Source organism: Phocoena sinus, chromosome 2, assembly GCF_008692025.1.
Source record: "Phocoena sinus isolate mPhoSin1 chromosome 2, mPhoSin1.pri, whole genome shotgun sequence".
Lineage (NCBI taxonomy): Eukaryota > Metazoa > Chordata > Mammalia > Artiodactyla > Phocoenidae > Phocoena > Phocoena sinus.
The window spans coordinates 78215108-78241011 of record NC_045764.1 but is presented as its reverse complement, the minus strand read 5'-3'; the positions used below and the strand labels follow the sequence as shown (position 1 = coordinate 78241011).

The 25904-nt window shown below is 34.2% G+C and overlaps 1 protein-coding gene across 6 annotated transcripts in view; it reads right to left on the bottom strand.

The window, feature by feature from the left end:
- Positions 1-4520: 4520 nt before the first annotated feature.
- Positions 4521-25904, bottom strand: part of ZNF280D (zinc finger protein 280D) — a 125006-nt gene continuing 103622 nt past the window's right edge. For 4 of the 6 annotated variants that reach the window (XM_032621345.1, XM_032621348.1, XM_032621346.1 and 1 more), the window contains 2 exons: positions 15264-15319; positions 10237-12178 (listed from right to left, as the gene is read on the bottom strand). In XM_032621345.1, coding sequence (XP_032477236.1) covers positions 11554-12178; positions 15264-15319 — 681 coding nt within the window. In that variant the 3' untranslated portion in view covers positions 10237-11553. Of the gene's footprint in view, positions 5501-6463; positions 8750-10142; positions 10215-10236; positions 12179-15263; positions 15320-25904 lie in introns of those variants that run through there. The other 2 variants (XR_004348283.1, XR_004348282.1) reach the window with 2 other exon arrangements.

Sequence of the window (25904 nt, the reverse complement as noted above, 5' to 3'; positions counted from 1 at the left end):
ATCCCACGTGCCGTGGAGCAGCTGAGCCCGCGGGCCATTGCCGCTGAGCCTGCGCGTCCGTAGCCTGTGCTCCGCAACGGGAGAGGCCACAGCGGTGAGAGGCCCACATATCGCAAAAAAAAAAAAAAAAAAAAATGCAGTATCTGTGAAGTGCAATAAAGCAAAGCACAATAAAACAAGCTATGCCTGTACATTTTAAGTATTACTAGAGATATAGAGGGTCACTACATAATAAGGCTCAAGACACCAGGAAAATAAACTAAGCTTGTAGGCATATAATCTCAAAGCAAAAGTTGATAAAATTACAGCTTATATAAAAATCCATTATCAGAGTCAGATTTTAAAATGTTTCTCTCAGTAACTGATAGATGAAGGGAAAAAAAATCAGTAAAGCTATAGATGATTTGAACAACATAGTTAAGTAATTTGATCTCAGGTGTCTACCTTCTGCCCAAAAGACTTCTTTTAGCATTTCTTGTAACGTGGTTCTCCTAGTGGTGAATTTTCAAAGGCTTTGCCTTTGTTTGAAAAGCATTTTTGCTGGGAATACAATTCTAGGTTTACAGGGTTGTTTTTTTTTTTTCCAGTACGTTTAAGGAATTCTGATGTCATCCTTATTTTTGTTCCTCTGTATGTCATTGTCTTTTTTATCTGGTTGCTTAAAATTCTTAAATTTTTTCTCTTTATTACTGATTTTAAGCAATTTGATTATGTTGTCTTTGTGAGTCTTCTTCATGTATCATGTATCATCAAATCCCTTGCAGCTTGTTGAGCTTCTTGGATCTGGGGGTTTAGAGTTTTCAAGTTTAGAAAATATAGGCCTCTTGATGTCCCACGGCTCACTAAATAGTTTCTATTGCTATGTCTTCAAATTCCGTGATCTTTTCTTCTGCTATGTCTGCTCAGCCATTAATTCCATCAGCATAATTTTTATCTCAGACATTGTAGTTTCCATCTCTAAAGCTCAATTTGGGTCTTTTTAACATCCTCTTAACTTTTTGAAGATAGTTATATGATATGTTTTAATATCCTGTCACAATTCTGACATTTGTTTCAGTTCTGGGTCAGTTTTGACTGGCTGTTTTTCTCATTATGGTCATGTTTTCCTGCCTCTTTGTATGCCTGGTAATCTTTAACTGGATGTCAGACACTGTGAGTTTTACCTTTGTGGGTGCTAGGTATTTTTGTATTCCTATATATCTTCTTGAATTTTGTTCTGGGATACAGTACACTTGTATGTAAATTATTTGACCCTTTCAGGTCTTACTTTTGATTTGTTAGTTGGGTAAAGAGCAGTGCTCAGTCTAGGGCTAATTATTCCCATAGTAAGAACTTCCTGAGTTCTCTACCCAGTGCTCCATGAATTATAATTTTTTTTTCATTCTGTCTGGTAGGAATATGCACTGTTTCTGTACCCCCCTAATACTTTCAGATTGTCCTTTCTCTAGCCTTGGGTAGTTGCTGAATACTACAAATCTCTCTGCGCAGCTCTCTCCTCTCTGGGACTTGGCCCTATGAACTCGAACTCCCTGGGTTTCTCCAGACTCTCAGCTCTGTCTCCTCAACCTAGGGAATCTCCCAGTTTTTGTCTCAGTTTCCTTTCCCCGTGTTAAAGCTTGGAAACTCTCAAAGCAGTAAGCTGAGGTAATTATAAGGCTCACCTAATTTGTTTTCTCTCACGGATCACTGTCTTTCATTCCTGATATCACTGTCTTGAAAAAGTTTCATGTTGCTTTGTTTGTTTCAGAGGGGAGAGTTAAATCAAGTCCTTATTACTACAAGTTGGTCAGAAGTGAAAGTTCTAAAACTATTTTTTAAATTATGCAATAAAACAATTTTTAAAAATCCTTAGGGGGACTAATATGAAATTACTGTGCAATAGGATAATAGTAAAAGATAGGAAACGCTGAGATAGATCTAAAAAGGTTAGAAAATTCTAATAGGTCCTCAGGCACAGGCATGAAAAGATTTTCATAATGTTACTAAGTTTATCAGTTAGGATAGGTTAGAATTATGTTATGGTAACCACCCTCAAATCTCAATTACTAAAAGCAAAAAGGTTTATTTCTTACTCATTTTAAAAGTCCATTGCAAATTGGGAAGGTGATTCTTCTCTTCATCACAGTTACTCAAATGACAGAGCAACCACCAACTCAAACGTTGCCAATAAACAAATTAGAGGAAAGACAGGAGTCTAGAGAGTCTCAAATTGGCAATTCAATTCTCCAGCTCAGAAGTGGAGCCCACGATTCATGGGCCAGACCCAGAAAGATGGCACCACCCAACCATAAGGGAAGTGTAATCCTGCTATGTGTCTGGTTCTCTAGAGAGAACTACTGTAAGTACATGGTGAAGAGCCCTAATGACTATCACAGACCACGCTTCTGGTCAGTAGTTATTCAGTGTATCCTCCTTCTTATAGCCAAAACACACTCCTTCTCTTCGAAGGAGAGATAACTCAACAGTACCATTAGATCAATGGCATCAAGCTCAAAGTTCAGTATCTCTTGCTAGTCTCTAAATCAGGGGATAGTATGCACTAGTCACCACTAGATTGGTTATCCTATGAATTAAAAGGCTGTCCTTTACACACACAAGATTGAAACAGAGATAGAAAAACTGTAAATAAACACTCCTATCTTGAAGGAGAAAGATGGGAAACACACAAGCAGTCACTGGTCCAAAACAATTCTCTGCTACAAGGACACTACTCTGGTGGTGCAAAAATTCGTTGATGAGAACCTGACTCTGCTTGCTGGAAGGGGGTCTCTAATCAATTGCCGTCCAAAGCTATTGATCCCACCATCCAGGAGGTCTTTCCTTTTTTCTTTATCCTTCTTGACCACAGAGGTAGACGTTGGGGAATATGTTTTATTTGGGGACCAAGCAACTTTCTCTGTCTGCTACCCAGTGTAGAAAGCTGGGGGCCCAAGGGTCATTTTGAGTTCATCAGTCATAAACTTTTAGTCCAGGCTCATGGTTTGACAGTTCAACTCTCTCAAAATTTTTGCTTTTTATTTATCTGACTGCAGTCAGCAGTGAGCCAATACTCACACCCACAAATTTAAAGGTGTGCTCCCCCCAGCTCCTCTTTACACTTGACTGGGGTACCCTGAGCCCACCAGGCACTGGTAGAAGACTCACGTTTTAGCAACTGTTTCCTAAGCCATTTTATATATCTAAACAAATTACTGGGCATTGGTATTTCCAATTCCTGACAGATATTAATATTTAGGATGTGGGTATGAGAAATGAAAACTTCTGGAAATTCTCAGATATCCCCAAATTACACAGAATTGTCATTCTATATTTTTCATAGCACCATACTTAATATATTTAAAATAGTTATGAGTGACCAAAATAAATACTGAATCATTTTTCTGTGATAGTTATACTAAATGTTCCAGATATTTTCTGTTAAAAAAGACATAATAATAAATGTTTATTAACATGAACCAATGTATTGGGGCAAGATTATATATTTCAATACCATTATATCTACCTGACATAGGTATTTGATAACAGAAAACATTAAATAAAGGAAACGTTAACAAAAATGCCAATAAGTCATTTTTTAAATTGAAAGCACTACAAATATTTGTTTAAAAGTTTTTCTTAAAATGAAATCTATCATACTAAGTGAAGTAAGTCAGACAGAGAAAGACAAATATATGATATCAATCATATGTGGAATCTAATTTTAAAAAATGATACAGATGAACTTATTTACAAAACAGAAACAGACTCACCGATTTTGAAAACAAACCTATGGTTACCAAAGGGGAAATATCGGGGGGAGGGATTAATTAGGAGCTTGGGATTAACATACACACACTACTACTATATATACACACACACACTACTATATATAAAATAGATAACCAACAAGGACCTACTGTAGAGCACAGGGAACTCTACTCAATATTCTATAATAACCTATATAGGTGAAGAATCTGAAAAAAAGAATGAATATATGGAATATGTGGAATATATAACACAACATTGTAAATCAACTATACTTCAATAAAATTTTAAAAAAAGAAATCTAAAAAGACACAACACATTAATTGCCCTATCTGACAGTCTATCTTTATTTTATAACAACTATTCCAGACATAGAAATTCTTCTTTCATTTTTGCGTTGATATTAGTGAAGTTGCTAGGGACTGTCCAAAAACATCTTCAAGTTGGTGTTACGTTACATGTTACTTCATAGAAGCTCTTTTCCTTTTTTAATGATAAAAATATTTTGTCTGCTAGCCCAGATTTTGGTCTTACTGTTGCAATTGATAGTGCCTTTGCTAATTTAGACTTTAGATCAGTTTCTGATCTCATTTCAGAATGTTCCACAACATTTACTTCTTTTCTTTGTATTTATTGTTTAAGTATTTGTAAAGAATAGCACCCTTTGGCAAATAATCATACACTGGGAAGTGCCAATAAATTTATTTGGTAGTTACTTGACCAATGCTACATTTGGATCTCCTCTCAAGAGTAAAAACACCACACAGAATCACAAGTCAAAATTGATAATTTATGGAATTATTTTGCTTCTACAACATGTTATTTTTGGAAGACCATTGATGGGATTTGTATAAAGTATCCTATGAATATAAACCTACTAATTTTTATTTTACTTGCAAGAATGACTCACCATTAGCAGCAGACAGGGGTATGAATACACATTTATAGCATGGCAATAGCTACAAGTATGACTTGAGTGATCAGACTATGACCACTTCTCTTCTGGGGCTCTTATTGTGGTTCCTGGAAATGTTGACTTTACTCTTGGACTCCACCTGTCAGCATTCCCTAGTCTTACTTTTGAGCTTGACCTCAGAGGATTCCTGCAAACCAGTAATGGCTCTAACTTCATTACTTAGCTTTAATTCTCATAGGAAAGTTACAATACTTTTTCCTGTTTCATCGATTTCTTGACTGATTTGTCTTGAAATTCAGAAAAATATGTGTTTCCCAAGAAATGCTGTGAAGGAATTTCCACATAGAAGAAACACTTCAGGGCCTCTCCTTAACCTAATTAATTGGTATGATGGCCATATTCTTAATTTAATTAAGTTTTCTTGCTTAGGCCTTCTCCTTTTACTGGCTGGGGGTGAGAAGTTTAGCCTTTTCCAACCCTGCAAGTATCTGGATTTGTGGACTTTTTCTATTCTCTTTTGTTCCTACTTTCAATCCTACCATTTCTCATCTGAGTCCACTTCTTTCTCAGAGTAAGTTGTCAAATGCAGCCAATATAGTAACCAAAACATGCCATTAACATTTTGTTAGTCAAACTCTTCCAATAGACATACAACTTCATTACGTACACCATTTGTCTTTCAAGTATTACAGTCAAGTTTACCAAATCTCTCACCATAGCAGAATGTGGATCACCTCATGTAGCCTTGCCATCTGCCACCTAAGCCAATGCAATACACTGGTGTAATGTAGCTCAGCTGTGTTTCTTCTAATGGCAGCAATCCACTTTCAGGATTAATTCCTACATCAGTAGGGAGAGACTTAGTTATGCTGTAGAACAAAAATTCTCTAACTGCAGTAGCTTAAAATAAAAATGCTATTTCTCCTTCATGCTATATGTGTATCTAAATAAACAGGAAGGCTCTTTTCATAGTCCCTCAGGAACCAAGACTAATATAGCAATCACCATCTGAATAGTAAAAATGTTACCATGCTTGAGGGAAAAGAGGGTTCTAAAGAGTCTCACATTAACAACTAAATCCTCGAAACCAGAAGTCACTTTCACTCACAACTCACTGGCCAGAAACTAGTCATATGGCCACACACTAGATATATTTGGTGAAGAGCAGGAATGAAAATCTACATTAGGCTAAAAACAACCTGACTCTGAAGAATCAAAGAAAAAAATCTAGATGAATAAACTCTGAACTTCTACAAGTTAATGCTGGACCGGGAAGCTTTCTATAAGTACTATGGTATGATAATTAAAATAAGTATGAGTTTCTATTTTTCAATTTAAAAACTGAATACTCTTCAATCTAATAAATTATACACTTAGAATTTTAGTACAGGTAAATAAAATATGGACCAAAATTTATGAAATAAGAGCTTCACTGCAGTGTCTATAATAGTGAAAATAAAAGAACAGTTATAAAGTTATGATTATACCCATACAAAAATATAGGGCAGGGCTTCCCTGGTGGCGCAGTGGTTGAGAGTCCGCCTGCCGATGCGGGGGACACGGGTTCGTGCCCCGGTCCAGGAGGATCCCACATGCTGTGGAGCGGCTGGGCCCGCGAGCCACGGCCGCTGGGCCTGCGTGTCCGGAGCCTGTGCTCTGCGACGGGAGAGGCCACAGCAGAGAGAGGCCCGCGTACAGCAAAAAAAAAAAAAAAAAAAAAAAAAATATATATATAGGGCAGGGGTTGGCAAACTTTTTCTTCAAGTGCCAGATTGTAAATCCTTGAGACTTACAGACCATATGGCCTCTGTCATGTACAACTGTGCTGTTGTAGTGCAAAAGCTACAACAGACAATATATAAACAAATGACATGGCTGTTTTCTAATAAAATTTTGTTTACAAAAATAGGTAGCCAACTGTGGGTCATAGTTTGCTAACCCGATATAGAGCAGTTAAAAATCAAGTTTTTAAGGCAGTGCATAAATGCTTAAAATATTTTGAAAGCTTAAAACTACAGTTTATAGTTACCAAATTCTCCACAAATGGCAGGTTTTACTTAGTATTTAGGAGGGAAAATTCATCTTAAAAAAGAGATTTAATCGGGTGAGTAATGTAGTCAGTTTTTCTGTTCTGTTTTTGGAAAAGTCAAGTGACCCTAGATGTACCTGAAATATTTCTGTAAACCAAAATCCAAGGTCACTTCTGTGATCAGCAGTTATTCAGGCCATTAACATCTGCAGCTACAGCTTCATTTATAGCTTGGTCCAAAAATCTTCATAATGATGACCCTCTGTGTCATCAAAGAAGACTAAATTATGCATAGTATATTCTTTTAAATAAAAGTGATTTTATAATACTTTTAAAAAGCAATTAAAAGTCACCTTTAGCTAACTGTAAAAGTAATTTCACCTAGGACACCTCATCCCTCCATGATGTTACAGATGCTGCTACAGATGTGTTTAATTCCTTACAAGATGATCCAAGTGAAGTATCTTGGAGTTTATAGATTTTGAGATGAAAATTAAACATTACCATGACTTTAAAAAAATCTATTTGACTATTCATTTTGTGTACATGGATTGGCAGATATGCCTCATTAGTAAACAATATTTTTAAAATAATCATCTCTTTTAATGCTTAGACATAGGTAAATTGTGTTTTATTTTTTAGCTGAAAAAACAAGTCAGTGTTACAGTAATCTAGTAAAAATGAAACACTTGCAATTCTTTTTAGTGCCTATATACATACAAAAGTCCTAATTCACTGAAGTCAGTACAAGTGAGTGATCCTGGACTAACAAGTTTGATGGAACAAAAATGATCATGTCAACCATAGTTTAAAAATGACATTACAGAAGCCTAAAAAAATGTAATGATGTCAAAACATTTATAATTATTATATAAAGTGTATCTTTAAATCACATGCTGTCTTTCCTGTTAATAGAATATTCACTAACCCCTCCTCTTGAGGTAAAATTCCTCAATTCCTATTAGTAAAAGAGATCAGTAGGTCCTCTTCTTTAGGTTAAGAGGTCCTCCATTCCATATGCATATAATCACTGTAGGAATAATAAATAAAACTGTAATTAGTACCATCAATGGAAGGGTTATTAGCAAAAACTGATATATTTTAAAAAGGGACATTCAGTATAAATGCTAGGAACTACAGATGTGGTAGAAAACACTAACTTCAGAATCAGATCAAATTATGTTCAAATCTTGGCTTTGTAACCTTAGACAAGTAATTGCCCAGATATCTTTTTACTTACAGCTGCAACAATGTGACTCATATCTTGTCAGTTCCTTTTAAAAAATGTTTAGAATAGTTCTTTAAAAATTTATAGGGTGAAAAAAATTACAATTTCCTCCCTAAAACATTGGAGAGATACAAAGGGGAAGAAATAACATAAATAAATATGGCATTCAGATTTTCAACGTAAATTAAAAGTGCATCCACAAAATGAATGTTTCTTAACTGCACAAGTAATCAATCGTAATTCTGTTGTTAGGTAACAGGAGACTATAATATAGTAAGGCACCTTGGTAGTTAGTTCTTAGGCAAAGAGTCACTTGAGTGCATCACTGGCTTTCATAGTCAATCAAGAAAGTCTAAGTGCTTGTTGTGTATTAGTTTGTTATGATTTCAAATCCACTTGTTTATGACTTAAGTGAAGTTGTTTTGATCTACAGGTAAATTTGTTTACACTAAGGAAGCTGTGCCAGGATGATGTCATCAACATCTGCTGTTGTTGATAAGTATTCAGCAGCTCAGCCATTAAGGGGTGCCGCTGGGGAGGATAATCAATACGAACATATGGAAGAGCAGCTATCAAGTGATGGACATTTAAACTTTAAATACCAACAATTTGTGAGGACTTACCGAGAGTGTTTAGTCTGGGCAAGGCTACTCTTTTGCTGACTTACATAGCTCTGTGACGATCTTGAGACACTTGCTCCTGCCATGGCCAGGCCACTCTTGGTCCTCAGCAGTGTTAAACTGTGCAGCAGTCTCGGGAAGAGAAGGGACATCTGTTCCTGCCTTGGCAAGGCTACTCCTGGTACGCAATGGTGTAAGTCATGTAATGGTCCCTGGAGTCATAACATTCGGAACAGCCCAGCTTGCTTACCGACACCGGTACTGTCACCCCCTAGCTACGTGCCCCAGCAGCAAGGGACCTACGCTAGCAGCTGATACCCAGCTTTTAGTTGGAAGGACTGACTCTACAGACAACTAATTCCTGGAAAGGTACACCTCAACTAAATTTGGACTTTCTTTCATCTCCTCTTTGCCTAGAACAATAGTGTAATCAATCTATTATTAGTTTGGAGTATGTTATTTCTTTATTAGCTAATTAACAGACATTATCCTGTATGGTATCGGCTTGCAAAATGTTATTTTTATAAATTATAATTCTCACAGTGAACTGCTGTTAAATAAGTTATTGGCAAAGAAAATCTCAGTCCCCGAGCACAATTTGCCTGGACAAAACAGCACTCTAAAGCAGGTGGTGGCAATCTACAGTCCACTGGCCAAATCCAACCAACATTCTGTTTTTGTAAATAAAGTTTTATTGGAACACAAACAGGCTACCATTTACATATTGTCTATAGGTGCTCTTAAGCTATAAGGAAGAGTTGGATAATTGTGACCACACAGTCCACAATTATTCACTACCTGGCTCTACAAAGTTTGTTGACCACTGTGCTAAAGCACTGCTACTCAAAGGTTTGGTTTGCATACCTGAATTGTCTGTTCCTGATCAGAAGTGAGATAAGGAGATTATGTGAAAACAGAAACCAACTATGTTACCAAGTACAATGTTTACTTCAACTATTTTTTTGTTTTCATTGCTAGACTTTTTCAATAAAGGATTTATAGTCTGGTACAGGTTCCTTTTCTCACAGTGGATAGGTATAAACTATTCATTGATCAGGTACTTTCAGTACCACTACTGTAAGTATATAGGGGCAGGAGAAGGAACTACTCAAAGCTCACAAGGGACTACAGTGTCACTTAGAGATTTATTTTGGTACAGTGCTCTAGGTTTTTGAAGCATTAGGTGACAGCCTTGGCAACTAATTGAATGAGATTCAGAAAATGGTCCTTACACAGACATTTTCTTCCCTTTACTCCAAAAGTCTTCTCTGCTATAGATTTATGTTTCAACAAGGTGAAGGATGACAGTTAATAAGTCCCTCTATCCCATCTTTTCTTGGAAGCAGGAAAGATAAAAATATTTGCCCCCACCCTCAAAAATATTCAAGAAGATAAGTCAATAAAATATTTTGTCTATTTAGCCTCTTTAATTTACTGAGCAGATAGAAAACTATAATATTAAATTATAATTCTCTTGAAGTAGAAGAATTTGTAAAGCAAATCAATCCTCTGTAATTATTAGCAGTTCTTCCCCCGTACTTTAAGTCTCAATTTAAAATAAATCATGCATCAATTAAAGAATATGGAATAAAATCTACCACTAACTTTAACATGAAATTTCCTTGAGCAATATACAATTTCTAGAGGCGCCAAAGGTAATCCGACTCAAGCAGCTTTCTGAAAAATAAAATTATTCAGGGACAGATTTTTATTGCAAATATTTACTCAAAAACTACTATATACAGCAGAATTTTAATAGCCATTTTAAACATTTAACATTCAGTGAAACAAAATTTTAAGAATTCAAAGCACATTTTAAGAAGTAAAAATGTAGCATTTTAAATAAAAGTTTGTTAGTACGTCAAAGCAAACTACTGTTACTCATATTACTCATTTCTATATCTATTATTTTCTATATGATAAAAAACTGAAAAAATCAATTTAGCAGCCATCTTATGGATAAATTAGGCTAAATATCCCAAACCAATTTTTTACATCCTGCTTTAGGTCCCATTTGAATTTTCTATTTTACAATTACAGAAAAAGTCACTTAAACATGGCTGAATTCATGCCAGGACATGTTTTCAGTTTACTGCTTTACAATATCTACATTAATCCATACTTTGGTTTGGTTTCCAGACCATTTTTATGGGCCTATTTCTAAAGAAGATCATTAAAACAATATTAAGAGCATAATAGCTACAGGAGTTTCAACAGTGGGTTTCTACTTTATACAACTAGTACATCAAGGGATTTCTGCACAGCTTACACACTGACAAAAAGCACAAATATAAATTTTTATTTTAATAATTTCACTTTCACTGAAAGTTTAATTAAGGTAAGCTTACAGCCTGGCAGGCTAACACTTGTATGGAGGTACACAGATTCAAATATTCTGTTTACATGCTTCTGGCAGTCTGGAATGTAATATTATATCCAAAATTAAGTTTATGTTCATCCAAATTCTCATTAGATCAACGAATTTAGCATTCTAAACATGCTCCATTTACCAGTATCATACTCAAAATGAAACCTTCATTAACAAAGCCAATTGGCCATTATTTTAAATCAATTATTCCCAAAAGGTATGTGGTTTCCAAATCTCTTCCTTTAAGTTAATTGAAAAGGATGTACAGGTAATAAGGACTTTTAGTTTAGAACTGATGGAAATTTCAAAAGCTTTATTAATATAAATAATATTCTAATATTCAATTCATATTGACCACCAGGTTCCATAACCTCGAAAACTGCTAAATGAGACTTTTTCATTGCAAACTTAACTTTCATTAAAATCTTATTCATGTCTTAAAAACTTCTTGGAAATTCATACTAATCATGCTATTAATGATGAATTGATTTAATAACCTAGGCTGAATATACAGGTAAAGTGTATGAATGACCTCCCTCACATTTTTCTATCTCTGCACTCTGCAACAGCACCACTGAGCTCACCTGATAGCACTGTTCCAAATGCTCTTAACGTTGGTACACTAAAACTTAGAATGCCTAATTAATTTCAACTTCTTTCTTTTTCATCTGCCAGGTCTCCTGTTGTCTCTGTTGTGCTAAGGCTATTTTCTCCAGGAACGTCATCTGTTTGATCAGACACTACTTCATCAGTCTTGGCTGAAGGATCACCACTACCTTTCTGAAGAATCTCTGTGGCTTCAAACTCAAGCACTTCTGATGGAGTCAAAGGTTCCAAATGAATACTGCCTTGCTCACTAACATCAGAACTAACAGATTCAGGTTCATCTCTTTTTCTCAAAAACTGATCAATGCTAACATCACCAGATGTTAACTGCAAATCCTTAATATTCTTTGAAGAAAATCTAGCTTCATTGGCATTGCAATCTTCAATCTGATCACGTGCAATGAGGTTTTCTGAACTTTGGCACCTCTTCAACTCTGTTTCCTGACAAATGTGCTCTATTTGTTTTTCCTTTTCCACCTTATCTGCATCAATAATTGAATCATAACTGAAGATATTCTTTGAGCCAGTTTCCTGGTCTTCAAGACAGGTATCATTTTCTTTATCTGAACCTGATACACCTTCTTCACTTTTTGTTGTTGATGAGCCTTCGAATAAATGCACATCACATCCATTTTTTATTTCCTCTGAAGAAGCTTCATCTTGTTTACTGAAAAAATAAAGCTATTTATTATCTATTTCTTTATAATACAATGTATTTGAACACTATTAAAATAAAGACATTCTCTAAAAAAAAAAAATAATAAAAGGCACACTTGCCCACCAAAAAAAAAAAAGAAAATTGAGGTCCCTGGTCTTTGCCATGATGTTACAATTTAGGAGGTGGCCATGTTCTTGGGCAAAAGAGTGAGAAACTCCGTAGTCGCATATTAAAAGGAGTCCTGAGGAGTCTATTCACTGGTTTTGGTTCTGGTTATCATTATTTTTATCTGTTCATACCCTTGCTTATTTTTAGTTAAAATGTAAGTGTGCTTATTAATTCGTAAGAGTCATTTAAATAAGGAATGAATATATGTGGAAAAAACCCTATTTCTCTTTTATGATTTATATGTCCTCTTGGGCTTAGAGTGTTTTCCCTATGCAAAATCAACTAAACATTCACAAACATTTTACTGATTTTTTAACAGCCTAATTTATGAAAACATAAACAAATGCCTAAAAAAATATGTAAATATAAAACATGCATACATATATGCTTATGTGTATACCTGTCTATGTGTTTACTCTTACTCCAGTGTGTTAACAGAAACTATTTAGTGAATATAGTTCCCTATGCTATATAGTAGGACCTTGTTGTTTATCTATTTTATATATAGTAGGGTGTATATGTTAATCCCAAACTCCTAATTTATCCCTCCTCCACCCCCTTTCCCCTTTGGTAACCATAAGGTTTGTCTTCTATGTCTGTGAGTCTTAGAAACACGAGATTTCTAAGAGGCTCTCCAGTCCCTTATGTAGATTAACAATGCTTATTTTAATAAAAAGAAATTTAATGATTACATTTATATTAGTTCTTACATTAATCCACCTGGAATTTAGACTTTTTCCTAATGAACTGCCCAAATATCAAAGCAATGTTATCAGATAGTCATTTATTATTTACTAAATTATATTTAAAAGGCTGTTTCTCTGCTATTTATTTTGTTCTGATGTGTCTTTTGACTATTATAGGCCAATACCACACAGTTTTAACAATTAGAAATTAACATTGTACTTTATTATCTAATAGGTCAAATCACCTACATTCTACTACTCTTCTCCCTAATAGTTTGAAAAAGTAAGATAATTGTACAAGGATGCTCATTAAAGCAATGTTTAAAATAGTGAATACAGAAACAACCTAATATCTAACACAGCTGTGTTTTTTAAATTATGGTATTAATAAGTAGAAAAATATGAATCTTAAACACCACTAGTTTCCAAATCAAATCCAATTTGGATTTTCAACTAAATGCTCATTAACCATAAACTAATTTGGGAAATGACCTATCATGTAAGTTACTAATATATTATTTTCTATCTCAGTAAGTTTTTTTCTTCAAAATCTTCTAAATAGATGCTGCACTTTACTCATCTTGTTATTACTGTGAATTTTATCCATTCTATTTTGTAATCACATGTTACTGGTATACCGGAAACATTCTGAATTTTACACCAAGCTGCCTTAATTAATACTCTGATTAATTTCAATCATTCTTAGCTCATTTTCTTGGATCTTACAGGTCAATTACATCATCTGCAAAAAATTATATTTCCCTCATTTAAATTTGTAAAATTCTTATTTTTGTTCAGATCTTATTGAACTAACTGTAATTTACAGAAAATGTTAAAAAATATGGATGTGACTAGTCTGCTTTTTCTAAATCCTTATTTGAATTTTTGTTAACTTTTCCCAACCAAAATTCTAGGAAAAATGCTAGGTGAAGAAAGGGCTAGATAATTTTTCTTTTCTTTTCTTTTTTTATGTGGACTATTTTTAAAGTCTTTATTGAGTTTGTTACAGTGCTTCTGTTCTATGATTTGTTTTCTTGGCAGTGAGGCATGTAGGATCCTAGCTCCCCCACACACCCCGACCCTGCATTGGAAGGTGAAGTCTCAACCACTGGGCCATCAAGGAAGTCCCAGAGCTAGGTAATTTTTCTAGTGAAGTCTAAGAAACATCTTCAAAAGGTCTTATTCCATAATTTTCTTTTTAGAGGCAACAGATTAATTAATCTCATCAGGTTAACAAGCAGCCTACTATAAAACACACAGCATAAAGATAGAAATGGGGAAAATACTTAATCTAAAAGACAAAATCACCTTTAGCTGGAATAAAGTTCTAATTAGAATGTTGGATTTTCTTTTGCTAAAAAAAAATTGTGAAATCTCGTGTTCTGCAGTGTTCTACTCAAGCATTAAATTTTTATTTTTATTTTTTTTAAAGTTCCCTTTATTATCAATTAGAAGGTCTTTAGGATTCCCTAGCATGTTTTTTTTTTTAATTAATTAATTTATTTATTTTTGCTGTGTTGGGTCTTCGTTTCTGTGGGAGAGCTTTCTCTAATTGTGGCAAGCAGGGGCCACTCTTCATCGCGATGCGCGGGCCTCTCACTATCGCGGCCTCTTTTGTTGCAGAGCACAGGCTCCAGACGCGCAAGCTCAGTAGTTGTGGTTCACGGGCCCAGTTGCTCTGTGGCATGTGGGATCTTCCCGGACCAGGGCTCGAACCTGTGTCCCCTGCATCGGCAGGTGGACTCTCAACCACTGCGCCACCAGGGAAGCCCAAGCATTAAAATTTTAAAAACCAATACCTGAATTTTGAACCTTTAATGTTGAGATCCCACCAAAGAAGTAGCTTTACAGCTTTTTGAAAATACTTTAAAAATAAGATATTAAAATTAACTATTTGCAAGAATCGTCACCACCTTATAACCTGTAGCATCTTGTAACTATTTTCATTTAATAGAGGCAATTAAAATCTGTTAACATTTTACTTACTTGTAAGTACTTTAAAAAAATTTAACAACTTATAAAATGTATTCTACATGTTTAAGATTTCAAAACTAAGGATCTGTAGTTTATTTCTGTTATATTAATATTTCAAAATTTTATTTTAATTAAAAGCTATTACTAAAAGGAACACCATATACAAAATTTAAATAGCCTTTTGCCAATTAACTGAAATATAACACAGCTCAAGTATCATTTTATATACATGAATTTCATGAGATTCAGTTTTTCCTTATATTTACCTTTCAGAATTTGATGTTTCTGTTTCTCCATCAGCCATATTAGGTCTTGCAAGTTCCTGAAATCATTAATAATAATTTTCTTTTATATTCAAAACTAAGCTTAAAGTAAACTACTTTTATTATACTAAACTTTCTAGATAAAAAGAACTTAAGTGTGCTACCTAGTATACTAAAGAAAGAGAAAAAAATTTTCTCAATTTCAAGTATGTATTAAAATAATTCTCATAAGTAAAAGCATGATTTCAAAAATTGCTTTTTAAAAACCTTGTAAGAATTTCAGTGTACCAAAACCTTCTGAATCAAGGACATGAAACAGTTATCCAGTTATAACAATACCTGCTTTCCTTAGATTCTTTCAAATGTGGGCCATAATTATAATTACTTGAATAGAAAACTAGTATAACACAGCTTGAATTTGAATGTGTCATCCACAGTATTTTATACACACATTAAATACAGGTACTTAGATAAAACATTTATGAAATTATGATTTTATATTTGGAGCCATGGTAACCCTTCCATTGTCAAACCAAGTAATATTAAACAATAGATAAATGAAATATTTTTGCTTATTTGAAATGTTTTTTGGTGAGGAAAGAATACACAAAAACCTCAGTAAGCCAGAGGCCAGCCTAACAGTTTATAACAAATTATTGAGCATATATGATGCATGAGGTAGTATGTTAAGAACTTTACATTCACTATCTCATCACTTAATCCTCATATTAGATATTATAAACTCCATTTATACAAATGAGAATAAAGACTGTGGGGGTTAAGTAGAAAACCAAAGGCAATACTACAGTAAGTGGTGAAGTTTCAAATCTAGGTCCAGTTCAGCCACAACAGTGATTGATTCAAATCTGTGAAAGTGATATGGTGTATTAATCACATACATGTAATATTTCCTCACTCTCCAAAAGCCCTGCTAAAACGAGGGCAAAGAAATAAAATATTTTCACTCATAAAGACCAAGAAAACATCAAAGCATACTAACTGTCAAAGAGATTTCAACAAATTTTTAGATGGATAGTGGCTGGAGGAATCGAAATTGACTTCACAGTGTGGAGGAAGTTACAACTAAATGTCTGAGCAGGGACTGCAAGGAAAAGAGAATCAGTTTTCCCAGAGAACATAAGAGATCTGGTATTTGGAGAAATTCAGTATACTATCCAGTACATAAAAGGTAAAAATGAAGCATGCATACTGCTGCTGAGAAATCTAAATGCTCTTTCCCCAACTCACAACAGGTACCTATCCTTTCCTCTACTACTTAGGCCAAAGGTTAACTCTGTGAACTGGAGACAGTCTAGACTTGTGAACACCAGGAATGGCAAAGGGCAGGCATGAGGTACTGAAAGAAAACAGAAAAATTTAGTAGAGGTCCATAAACTGAAAAAGGGACCCACATTTATCTCTCTGCCTGGCTCCCAGAATGCTAGCAGCCAGAGGAACCACTCTTCACCCCACCACCCGCAGGTGGAATCTAGAAGATTCCTCTTTGGAGAAAATTATCAGCCTCAAAGACTTTGAAAGCATCCTCCCTACCAAAGAATCCGTCAGCTCAGCAACTGATTTTCCTATGTTGAAGTCTAAACAATTGCCATGCAGACTGTGCAGGCCGTATAGCACACCAATCCATGAGGCAACCTTCACAATATAATCCATGTCAGCAGTTCTCCAAGTGTGGTTCACAGACACATGGGGCCTCCAAGACACTTTCAGGAGGCATGTGAGGTTAAAATTCTTGGTACTAAAGCAGTGGCGAGTAAAAATGCTGGCATCTTAACTCAAATCAAGGCACTGACATAGAACCAAAACTGTACTAGCAGTCACTGTATTCTCCACCGGCATACACCAAGAGTAAAATTAATTTTATTAAATATCAATCACTGAGTGCATGTCTTTTTAATATTCTGTGTAATGAAATACCAAATATGCATAAAGCACTGCTATGGCGCACTAAAAACACTTGGGTCTGTGACTGAGTTGCAAGCTGAACTTAGCCACATTTTTTTCATGGAACATGATTTTTATTTTAAAGAATAACTGTCAAACTATGAATATTTAGACTTGAGTATTTAGAAGACATTTTCTTCAAAACTGACAAAGTGAGCATGTCACATCAAAGAAAACAACTGACAGTATTTGTTGCCAGTAATAAAATTCAAGGAAAAATTAAATTTTAGGATAACTTGTATCCACTATTCATGAGATTAATGCTAATATTAATGAATGTGATTACCTGATATTATATAATGAAACATGTCAACACTTAGAAGATCTACGTAACTTGTGAACCAATATATTCCAAATGACTAAATGCACATTGTTATAAAATCATGCATGGATAAAAGAGCCAATCAAAATGTAAGCCAGACCAATAGATTTTAATGTAATAGAGTACAAAAAGTTCAGTGATATGGAGTCAGATTCCACATTGCAACAAACCTTTTAAGAAAAAGTTCACTTGTCTACATTTGATGTCATAAAAAAGAATAATCACAATTATCTGAAGAGATTAAAGTACTAGATCAGGCTGGGTATTTTTCTTATATTTCAACCAAAATAACATATCACAACAGATTGAATGGAGAAACATGAGGATCCAGTTTCCTTCTATTTAACTAGACATTAAAGAGATATGCAAAAGCGTACAACAATTTCATTCTTCTAACTAAATTTCTTTTGTTTTGACAAATAGTTATTTTTCAGAAAAATATTTGCCATTTTAAGTAACAGTATTGTAAAAATTTCATACTTTTAATTTCTAGTACTGTAAACATCAATACATTTTGAGAGTACTAAGGGGTATATATAACAGGGTTGTACCCTGTGGAGTGCTGCAGTGCACAACCTGTATGGCTATGCAAGGCAGCCCTGTCCCTGTCCAAACACAGGGTTTTCGATAAACTTTTTAGCGCTTCACTTTTATGGACAGCCAAGGATCACCACACAACTGAAGACATTCTTTACATCAGACAGATCAAAATAAACAAGAGAATAAAGAAAGAGGCTAGGAGACATAAAAGACTTTGCTGGGAACAAAATAAATATGTATAATATATTTAATATCCCTGGAAAGGTATGAAATGTTATGTCCATTAAACAAGAACAAAAAACTATGAAGACAAAACAACTGAAGATCAAATAAAAAGAACAATTCAAAACTAAATATATGGCAACTAAAATAAGCAATTAAATTTAGAAAATCTTTTTTGAAAGGTTGAATGAAAGGACAAAAAGATGGAAGGCAAGAAAGAAAATGCCATACAATCAAAAGAGTTGATGCAGGAAGTGGTGTCAGATCAATAGAAGTTTCAAAAAAAAGAGAGAACAGAGAAAATAAAAGTGAAAATTTACCAAAGAAATAAAACAAGAAAATTTCCCCCAAACAGAAATATCCAGAATTACAAAGCCTTATCAAATTCCTACCATAACGAATGAAAAAAGGATGATGGGTGAACATATGAAATTTCAAAACACCTGAGATAGAGATAATCATTAAAGTTGCCAGAAAGAACAAAATAACATAAACACAAAGAAAGTGGACCAAAAATGGCATCAGACTTAACGAAAACAATACTTTCAAATATGCATAGGAAAAATGTTTTCTATGTACTTCAGCCAAACTATCATTAGAGTAAATACAGTTTTAAATTTACACTAAGTGAAAAAAGAATCAACCTTTCTGTGGAAGTTGTTAGAGGACATGTTTCATCAAAATAAGGAGTAAAACAAGAAAAGAGGAACTCACAGTTCAGGAAACAGGATATCCAACACAAGAAAGTGGCAAAGTAAAATCCTGATACAACAAATTATGCATTAGGCTTAGACAGCAACTAGTTTAAACTAAATCAGATCGGAGAGAAGATCTCCAGGCCCTCCAACAATTTTTTTTTTGATGTGTGTGCACATTTAGAAAAAATACTTCCAAACATTAGACAACACATCACAACATTTTAAAAAACAGCATTAGGTGCACAGAAGACTAAACAAATCAGTAAAAATATATTTTTACCCAGAAAAGTAAAATGAAGTATAGGAAAGAAAATCATAGTACACTTCCTGGCTCAGTATACATAATGGTCTCAAAAACTGTGATGTTAACTATGCTGACATCAGTGCTATGCCAAGCCATATAGAAACAAGAGATAAAATACACATAACATAAAATTTCCCATCTTAACCGTTTTTAAATGTATAGTTCACTGGTATTAAATACATTCACATTGATATGCACTCATTACTACCATCCATCCCCATAACTTTTTTCATCTTGTAAAACTGAAACTCTATACCCATTAAACAATATCTTCTTATTCTCCCCTCCCCACAGCCTCTGGCAACCACCACTATACTCTCTCTTTTATTTTTTTTAAGCACCTCATACAAATGAAATCACATAATATCTGTCTTCTTGTGACTGGCTTATTACACTAGCAAAATGTCCTCAAAATTGATCCATATTGCAGAATCCCCTTCCTTCTTATGGCTGAATATTGCATGGTATGCATATACCACATTTTTCTTATTCTTTCATCTATTGATGGACACTTGGTTTACTTCCATGTTTTAGCTATTGTGAATAATGCTGCTATGAAAATAGGAGTACAAATATCTCTCCAACTCTTTGCTTTCAAGTCTTTGGGGTACAGTATACCCAAAAGAGGAATTGCTGGATCATATAATTTTTTTGAGGAACTGCCATAGTGCTTTCCACAATGGCTGTACCATTTTACATTACCAGCAACAGTGTACAAAGCTTCAATTTCTCCACATCAGCATCAACACCTGTCTTCTGGTTTTGGAGTTTTTTGTGGTTTTGTGCGTGTGTGTGTTTTTATGTGTCTGTGGGTTTTTTGGTTTTTGTTTGTTTTAACAGTAGCCATCCTAATGGGTGTGAGGTGGTATCTCACTGATTTGCATTTCTCTAATATTAGTGATGTTGCACATCTATGGGTTTATTGGCCATTTGTATATCTTCTTTGGAGAAATGCCTGTTCAAGTCCTTTATGCATTTTTGAATTGGGTTGTTTATGTTGTTATTGAGTTTAATGAGTTCTCTATATATCCTGGATATTAATTCCTTATCAGATATATGACTTGCAAATATTTCCTCCCATTCTATGGGTTGCCTTTTTATTCACTGTATATTTGATGCACAAAATTATTAATTTGTACAATTTTTTTCTTTCATTACCTGTGCCTTTGGTGTAATAACCAAAAAATCACTACCAATTTCAATGTCATGAAGTTTTTGTCCTTTGTTTTATTCTAAGAACTTTATTATTTTAGGTCTTACATTTAAGTCCCTTATCAATTTTGAGTCAATGTTTGTGTATAGTGCTGGGTAAGAGTACAACTTAATTCTTTTGCATATGGATATCCAGTTTTCCCAGCATCATTTATTAAAAAGACTGTCCTTTTCCCATTGGTCTTGGCACCCCCATAAAAATTATTTGACCATATATACAAAGGTTTATTTCTGGGCTCTCTATTCTATTCCTTTGGTCTATAGGTCTGTCTTTATCCCAATACCACACTTCTGTTTACTGCAGCTTTGTCATAAATTTTAAAAACAGGACGTTTGAGTGCTGCAGTTTTTTTCTTCTTTTTCAAAGTTGTTTTGGCTATTTGAAGTCTCTTGAGCTTCCATATAAATTTTAGGATGAGTTTTTCTATTTCTGCAAAAAATATCTTTGGGATTTTTGCAGGGATTGCAATAAATCTGTAGATTGTTTTGGGTACTATTGGCATTTTAACAATATTAAGTCTTCCAATCCATGAACATGGGTTGTCTTTCCATTTTTTTTTTTGTCTTCTCAAATCTCTTTCAGTAAAGTTTTATAGTTTCTTTGTAGAAGTCTTTTACCTCTTTGATTAAGCACATTCCTAAGTATTTTATTCTTTTTTATGCTATTAAAGTTGTATTGTTTTGTAATTTTCTTTTCAGATTGTTCATTACTTGTGTATAGAAATACAACTGATTTTTGTGTGCTGACTTTGTGTCCTGCCATTTACTTTGCTGAGTTAATGTAAGTTCTAATAGGGTTTTGTATGAAATCTTTAGGGTTTTCTATATATAAAATGGTATCATCTGCTAACAGAGATAATTTTACTGCTTTTCCAATTTAGATGCCTTTTATTTCTTTTTCTTGACTAATTGCTCTGGCTAAAACTTCCAGTACTATGTTGAAAAGAAGTGGTTAAAGTGGACATCTTGCTTTGTTCTTAATCTTAGAGGAAAATTTTTAGTCTTTTACCATTGAGTATGATGTTTGCTGTGGGTTTTTCTTATATGGCTTTATTATGTTGAAGCAGTTTCCTTCTGTTTCTAGGTTGTTGAGCATTTTTAACATGCAAGGGTGCTGAATTTTGTCAAACACCATATCTGCATCAATTGAGGTGATAATGTGGTTTTTCTTGCTTCCTTTCATTGAGGTGGCTTATTACATTTATCAATTTTCATATATTGAACCATCCTTGCATTCCAGGAGTGAATCCCATTTGTTCATGGTATATAATCCTTTTAATATATTGCTTAATTCTGTTTGCTAGTATTTTGTTGAGGATACTTGCATCAATGTTCACAAAGGATATTTATCTGTAGTTTTCTTTTCTTGTATTGTCTTTGTCTGGCTTTGGTATCAGGGTAATGCTGGCCTCACAGAATGAGTTTAGAAATATTTCTTCCTCTTCAACTTTCGAAAAGTTTGAAAGAAGTGGTATTAGTTCTTATTTAGGTGTTTGTTAGAATTCACTAAAGAAGTCGTCAGGTCAAGGGGTTTTCTTTGTTAAGAGATTTTTGATTACTCATTCAATCTCCTTACTAGTTATGGATCTACTCAGATTTTCTATTTCTTCATGATTTAGTCTTGCTAGGTTTTGAGTTTCTAGCAATTTGTCCATTTCATGTAGGTTATCCAATTTGTTGACACAGAGTTCATAGCACTCTCTTAAGATCATTTTTATTTCTATAGAAATGGTACTAATGTACCCACTTTCATTTCTGATTTTAGTAATTTAAGTCTTCTCTCTTTTTAAGTATTTCTGGCTAAAGGTTTATCAATTTTGTTGACCTTAGCAATGAACCAACTTTTCTCTATTGCTTTCTATTCTCTGTTTCATTTATTCCTGTGCTAATTTTACTTCTTTCCTTCTGCCAGCTTTGGATTTAGTTTCTCCTTCTTTTTCTAGTTCCTTAAGTTATACAGTTAGGTTGCTGCTTTGAGATCTCTCATTTTTTAATATAAGGATTTACAGCCATATATTTCCATTTTAGCATCACTTTCACTGCATTTTAGAAGTTTTGGCATGTTGTATTTTTCTTTTCATTCTTATCTAAGTATTTTCTAATTTCCCTTGTGATTTCTTCTTTGATCCATTGGTTGTTTTAAAGTGTATTGTTTAATTTCTAAAATCTGGTGAATTTTTCATTTTTCCTTTTATTATTTATTTCTAGTTTAATCCTGTGATCAGAGAAGATACTTTGTATGACATCTATCTTTTAAAATCCACTGAGATTTAATTTGCGGCTTACTACATGGTATATCCTGGAAAATATCCCATGTGTACTTGAGAAGAATGTGTAGTCTGTTGTTGCTGGGTAGAGTGTTCTGCGTATGTCTGCAAATCTAGTAGGTTTATTAAGTCTTCTACTTCCTTACTTATATCTAATTATTCTATCAATTATTGTGAGTAGAGTACTGAAGTCCCAACTATTACTGTAGAATTGTTTATTTTTCCCTTCAACCCCGTGAGTTCTTGCTTCATATAAATTGGCAGTCTGTCAGTAGGTGTGTAAATATTCATAATTGTTATATATTCTTGCTGTAGTAAACTTTTTATTAATTTATAATGTCCTTCTTTTTCTCTTGTAAGCTTTTTTGATTGAAAGTCTATTTTGTCTGATATTAGTAAAGCCATCCATACTCTCTTTTGGTTACTATTTGCACGGATTATCTTTTTCATCCTTTCACTTTCAGCTTGTGTCTTTGAATTTCAAGTGAGTCTCTTGTATACAGCATGTAGTTGGATCATGTATTTTTTTATCCATTCTGCCAACCTCTATCCTTTGATTGGAAAGTTTAATACATTAACATTTAGATTAATTACTGATAAGGAGGGACTTATTTTGTCATTGGGCTATTTGTTTTCTATGTATCTTATTACTTTTTTTGGCTCTCATTTCCTTCATTACTGACTTCTTCTCTGTTTAGTTGATTTTTTTGTAGTGAAATGTTTAAAATATTTTCTCATTTCCCCTTGTACATATTCTATATCTATTTTCTTTATGGTTACTTTGAGGATTACATGTAATATCCTAAAGTTATAACCCTCTAATCTGAATTTATACCAGCTAATTTCAATAACATACCAAAACTGTTCCTTTATAGTTCCATCCCCATTCCTTTTGGTTGCTGATGTCAGAAAATTACATCTTTATTCATTGTATACCTAGATATAAACTAAATGCATTAGTCACCTAAATTATGCAGGAAACAAAATTAGAAGTTATAAACCAAAGTTAGAGAAATACTAAATTTTACACTAAAAAATTCTTTTTACTTTAAATGCATTCATCTCTTAAATCATGTAGAAAACAAAAAGTACAGCTACAAATCACTGTTACAAAATACTAGCTTTTATAATTTCCCATGCACTTACCTTTATTGAGATCTTTATTTTGCCACAGAGCTTTGAGTTGTCATGTACTGTCCTTTCATTTCACCATGCAGGACTCCCTTGAGCACTTCTGGCAGGGCCGATCTAGTGGTCAACAACTCTCTCAGTTTTGTTTACGTGAGAATGTCTTAATTTCTAACTTTTGAGTGACAGAATTGCTGGATAGAGGATTCTTGAGTTTTCTTTTTAGCACTTTGAATATACCGACCCACTGCCTGTTGGCTTCCAAAGTTCCTGATGAGAAGTCTGGATAATTTTATTGAGAATCCCTTGTATGTGATGATTCAATTCTCTTTGCTGCTTTCAAGATTCTCCTTACCTTCTGGAAGTTTAATTATAACGTGTCTTAGTGTGGGTCTCTTTGAGTTCATCTTACTTGGACTCCGTTGTGCTTTCTGAATGTTTACATTCATGTATTTCATCAAATTTTGGAAGTCTGCAGTCATTATTTCTTCAAATATTCTCTCTTCCTTCTGGGACTCTCATGATGCAAATGTTGGACTACTTAATGGTGTCCTAAAGCTCCCTTAGGTTCTGTTCACTTTTCTTCAATCTGTTTTCTTTCTGTTCCTCAAACTCAATAATTTCTATTGTCTTATCTTTAAGTTGGCCGATTCTTTCTTCTGTCTGCTCAACTCTGTCTTTGAATCCCTCTAGTGAATTTTTCATCTTCAGTTATTGCACTTTTCATCTCCAGAATTTCTTTTTGGTTTCTTTTAGGTTTTCTATCCCTTTATTTATATTTCCACTTTGTTCACATACTGTTTTCTTGACTTTCTCCACACATTCCTTTTGTTCTCTGGGCATCCTTAAGACAGTTGTTTTAAATTCTTTGTCTAGTATATCTGCCATTATGTCTTTTTCAGGAAAAGTTTATGTTGATATTTTTTTGTTTTGAATGGGCCATACTTGCCTGTCTCTTTGTATACCTTGTGATTTTTTGTTGAACACTGGACAGTTGAGTCGAATAATGTAGTAACTCTGGGAATCAGATTCTTCCCCTTGCCCAGCATTTGCCTGTTTTTTTATTTTTAATTTTTATTGTTGTAGGCTGTCTCTGTTCCCAAATCACCCTGAGGTGTAAACTTAAGGTCTTTGTATGTCTTTTCTGAGCCTCTCCCTGGGCATATGCAATCTCTTTCTAATTTTACCCACATACACAGTTGTTTCTGAATGTCCTAGTCTTTAACATCTGACTCCTGAAAGGGGGAAAAGTGAAAAATGAAGGGAGAAAAAGGGCTGTCCACTTAAATTCCTTGGAAGTCACTTCAGCTGGAGGGGAAGGGGCTTGCAACAATGGGGGAGAGGTGCAACAGTAATGTGCCCACTTCTTTGTCTGCAACTCCTTGATAAGAAGCAGCTATCAGATTCCCAGTATCTGGAGGACAAGGTCTTTTTTGCCCCCTCTGGCTCCCATAAGTTATGTGCAAGCTGCTCCAGGAACATGTGCATGGCTGCCTGCCATATGGCTGCTACAGTGCTAAGGGCTTAAATTGATGGAAATTAACTGCAATTCACTCTCCAAGTCTTCGCCTGGAAGTTGCAAGCCTTCAACAGACTTTAGAGCTTCAAAATAGTTATATCAGATAGATTCAATCTGTGCAATTGCTGCCTAGGTGGGGAGCCAGATTCCTGGTACTTCCTACTGTGCCATCTTCCCACAACTCTCCTCTCTGTATACTTTTTAAAGTTTTTTCCCCCAGAACATTAAAGTAGTTGAAAAATATTGAAAAGTAGATATATTAAACTCACAATAGTAGTTGAAGTTTAAACATTTTATGCCTACCAAAACCAGAATTTATTATCATTTTACTTTTCTGGCTTTAGTGGAAGCAAGCACATCAATAACATTTTCAAAGTCTAATTCTTTTCTTATCTTGTTTCGAATAAGTAAATTGCCATGCTTGGCAATTTCTCTTGACCAAGTGACAATTCTAAATAATTTAAAATTAA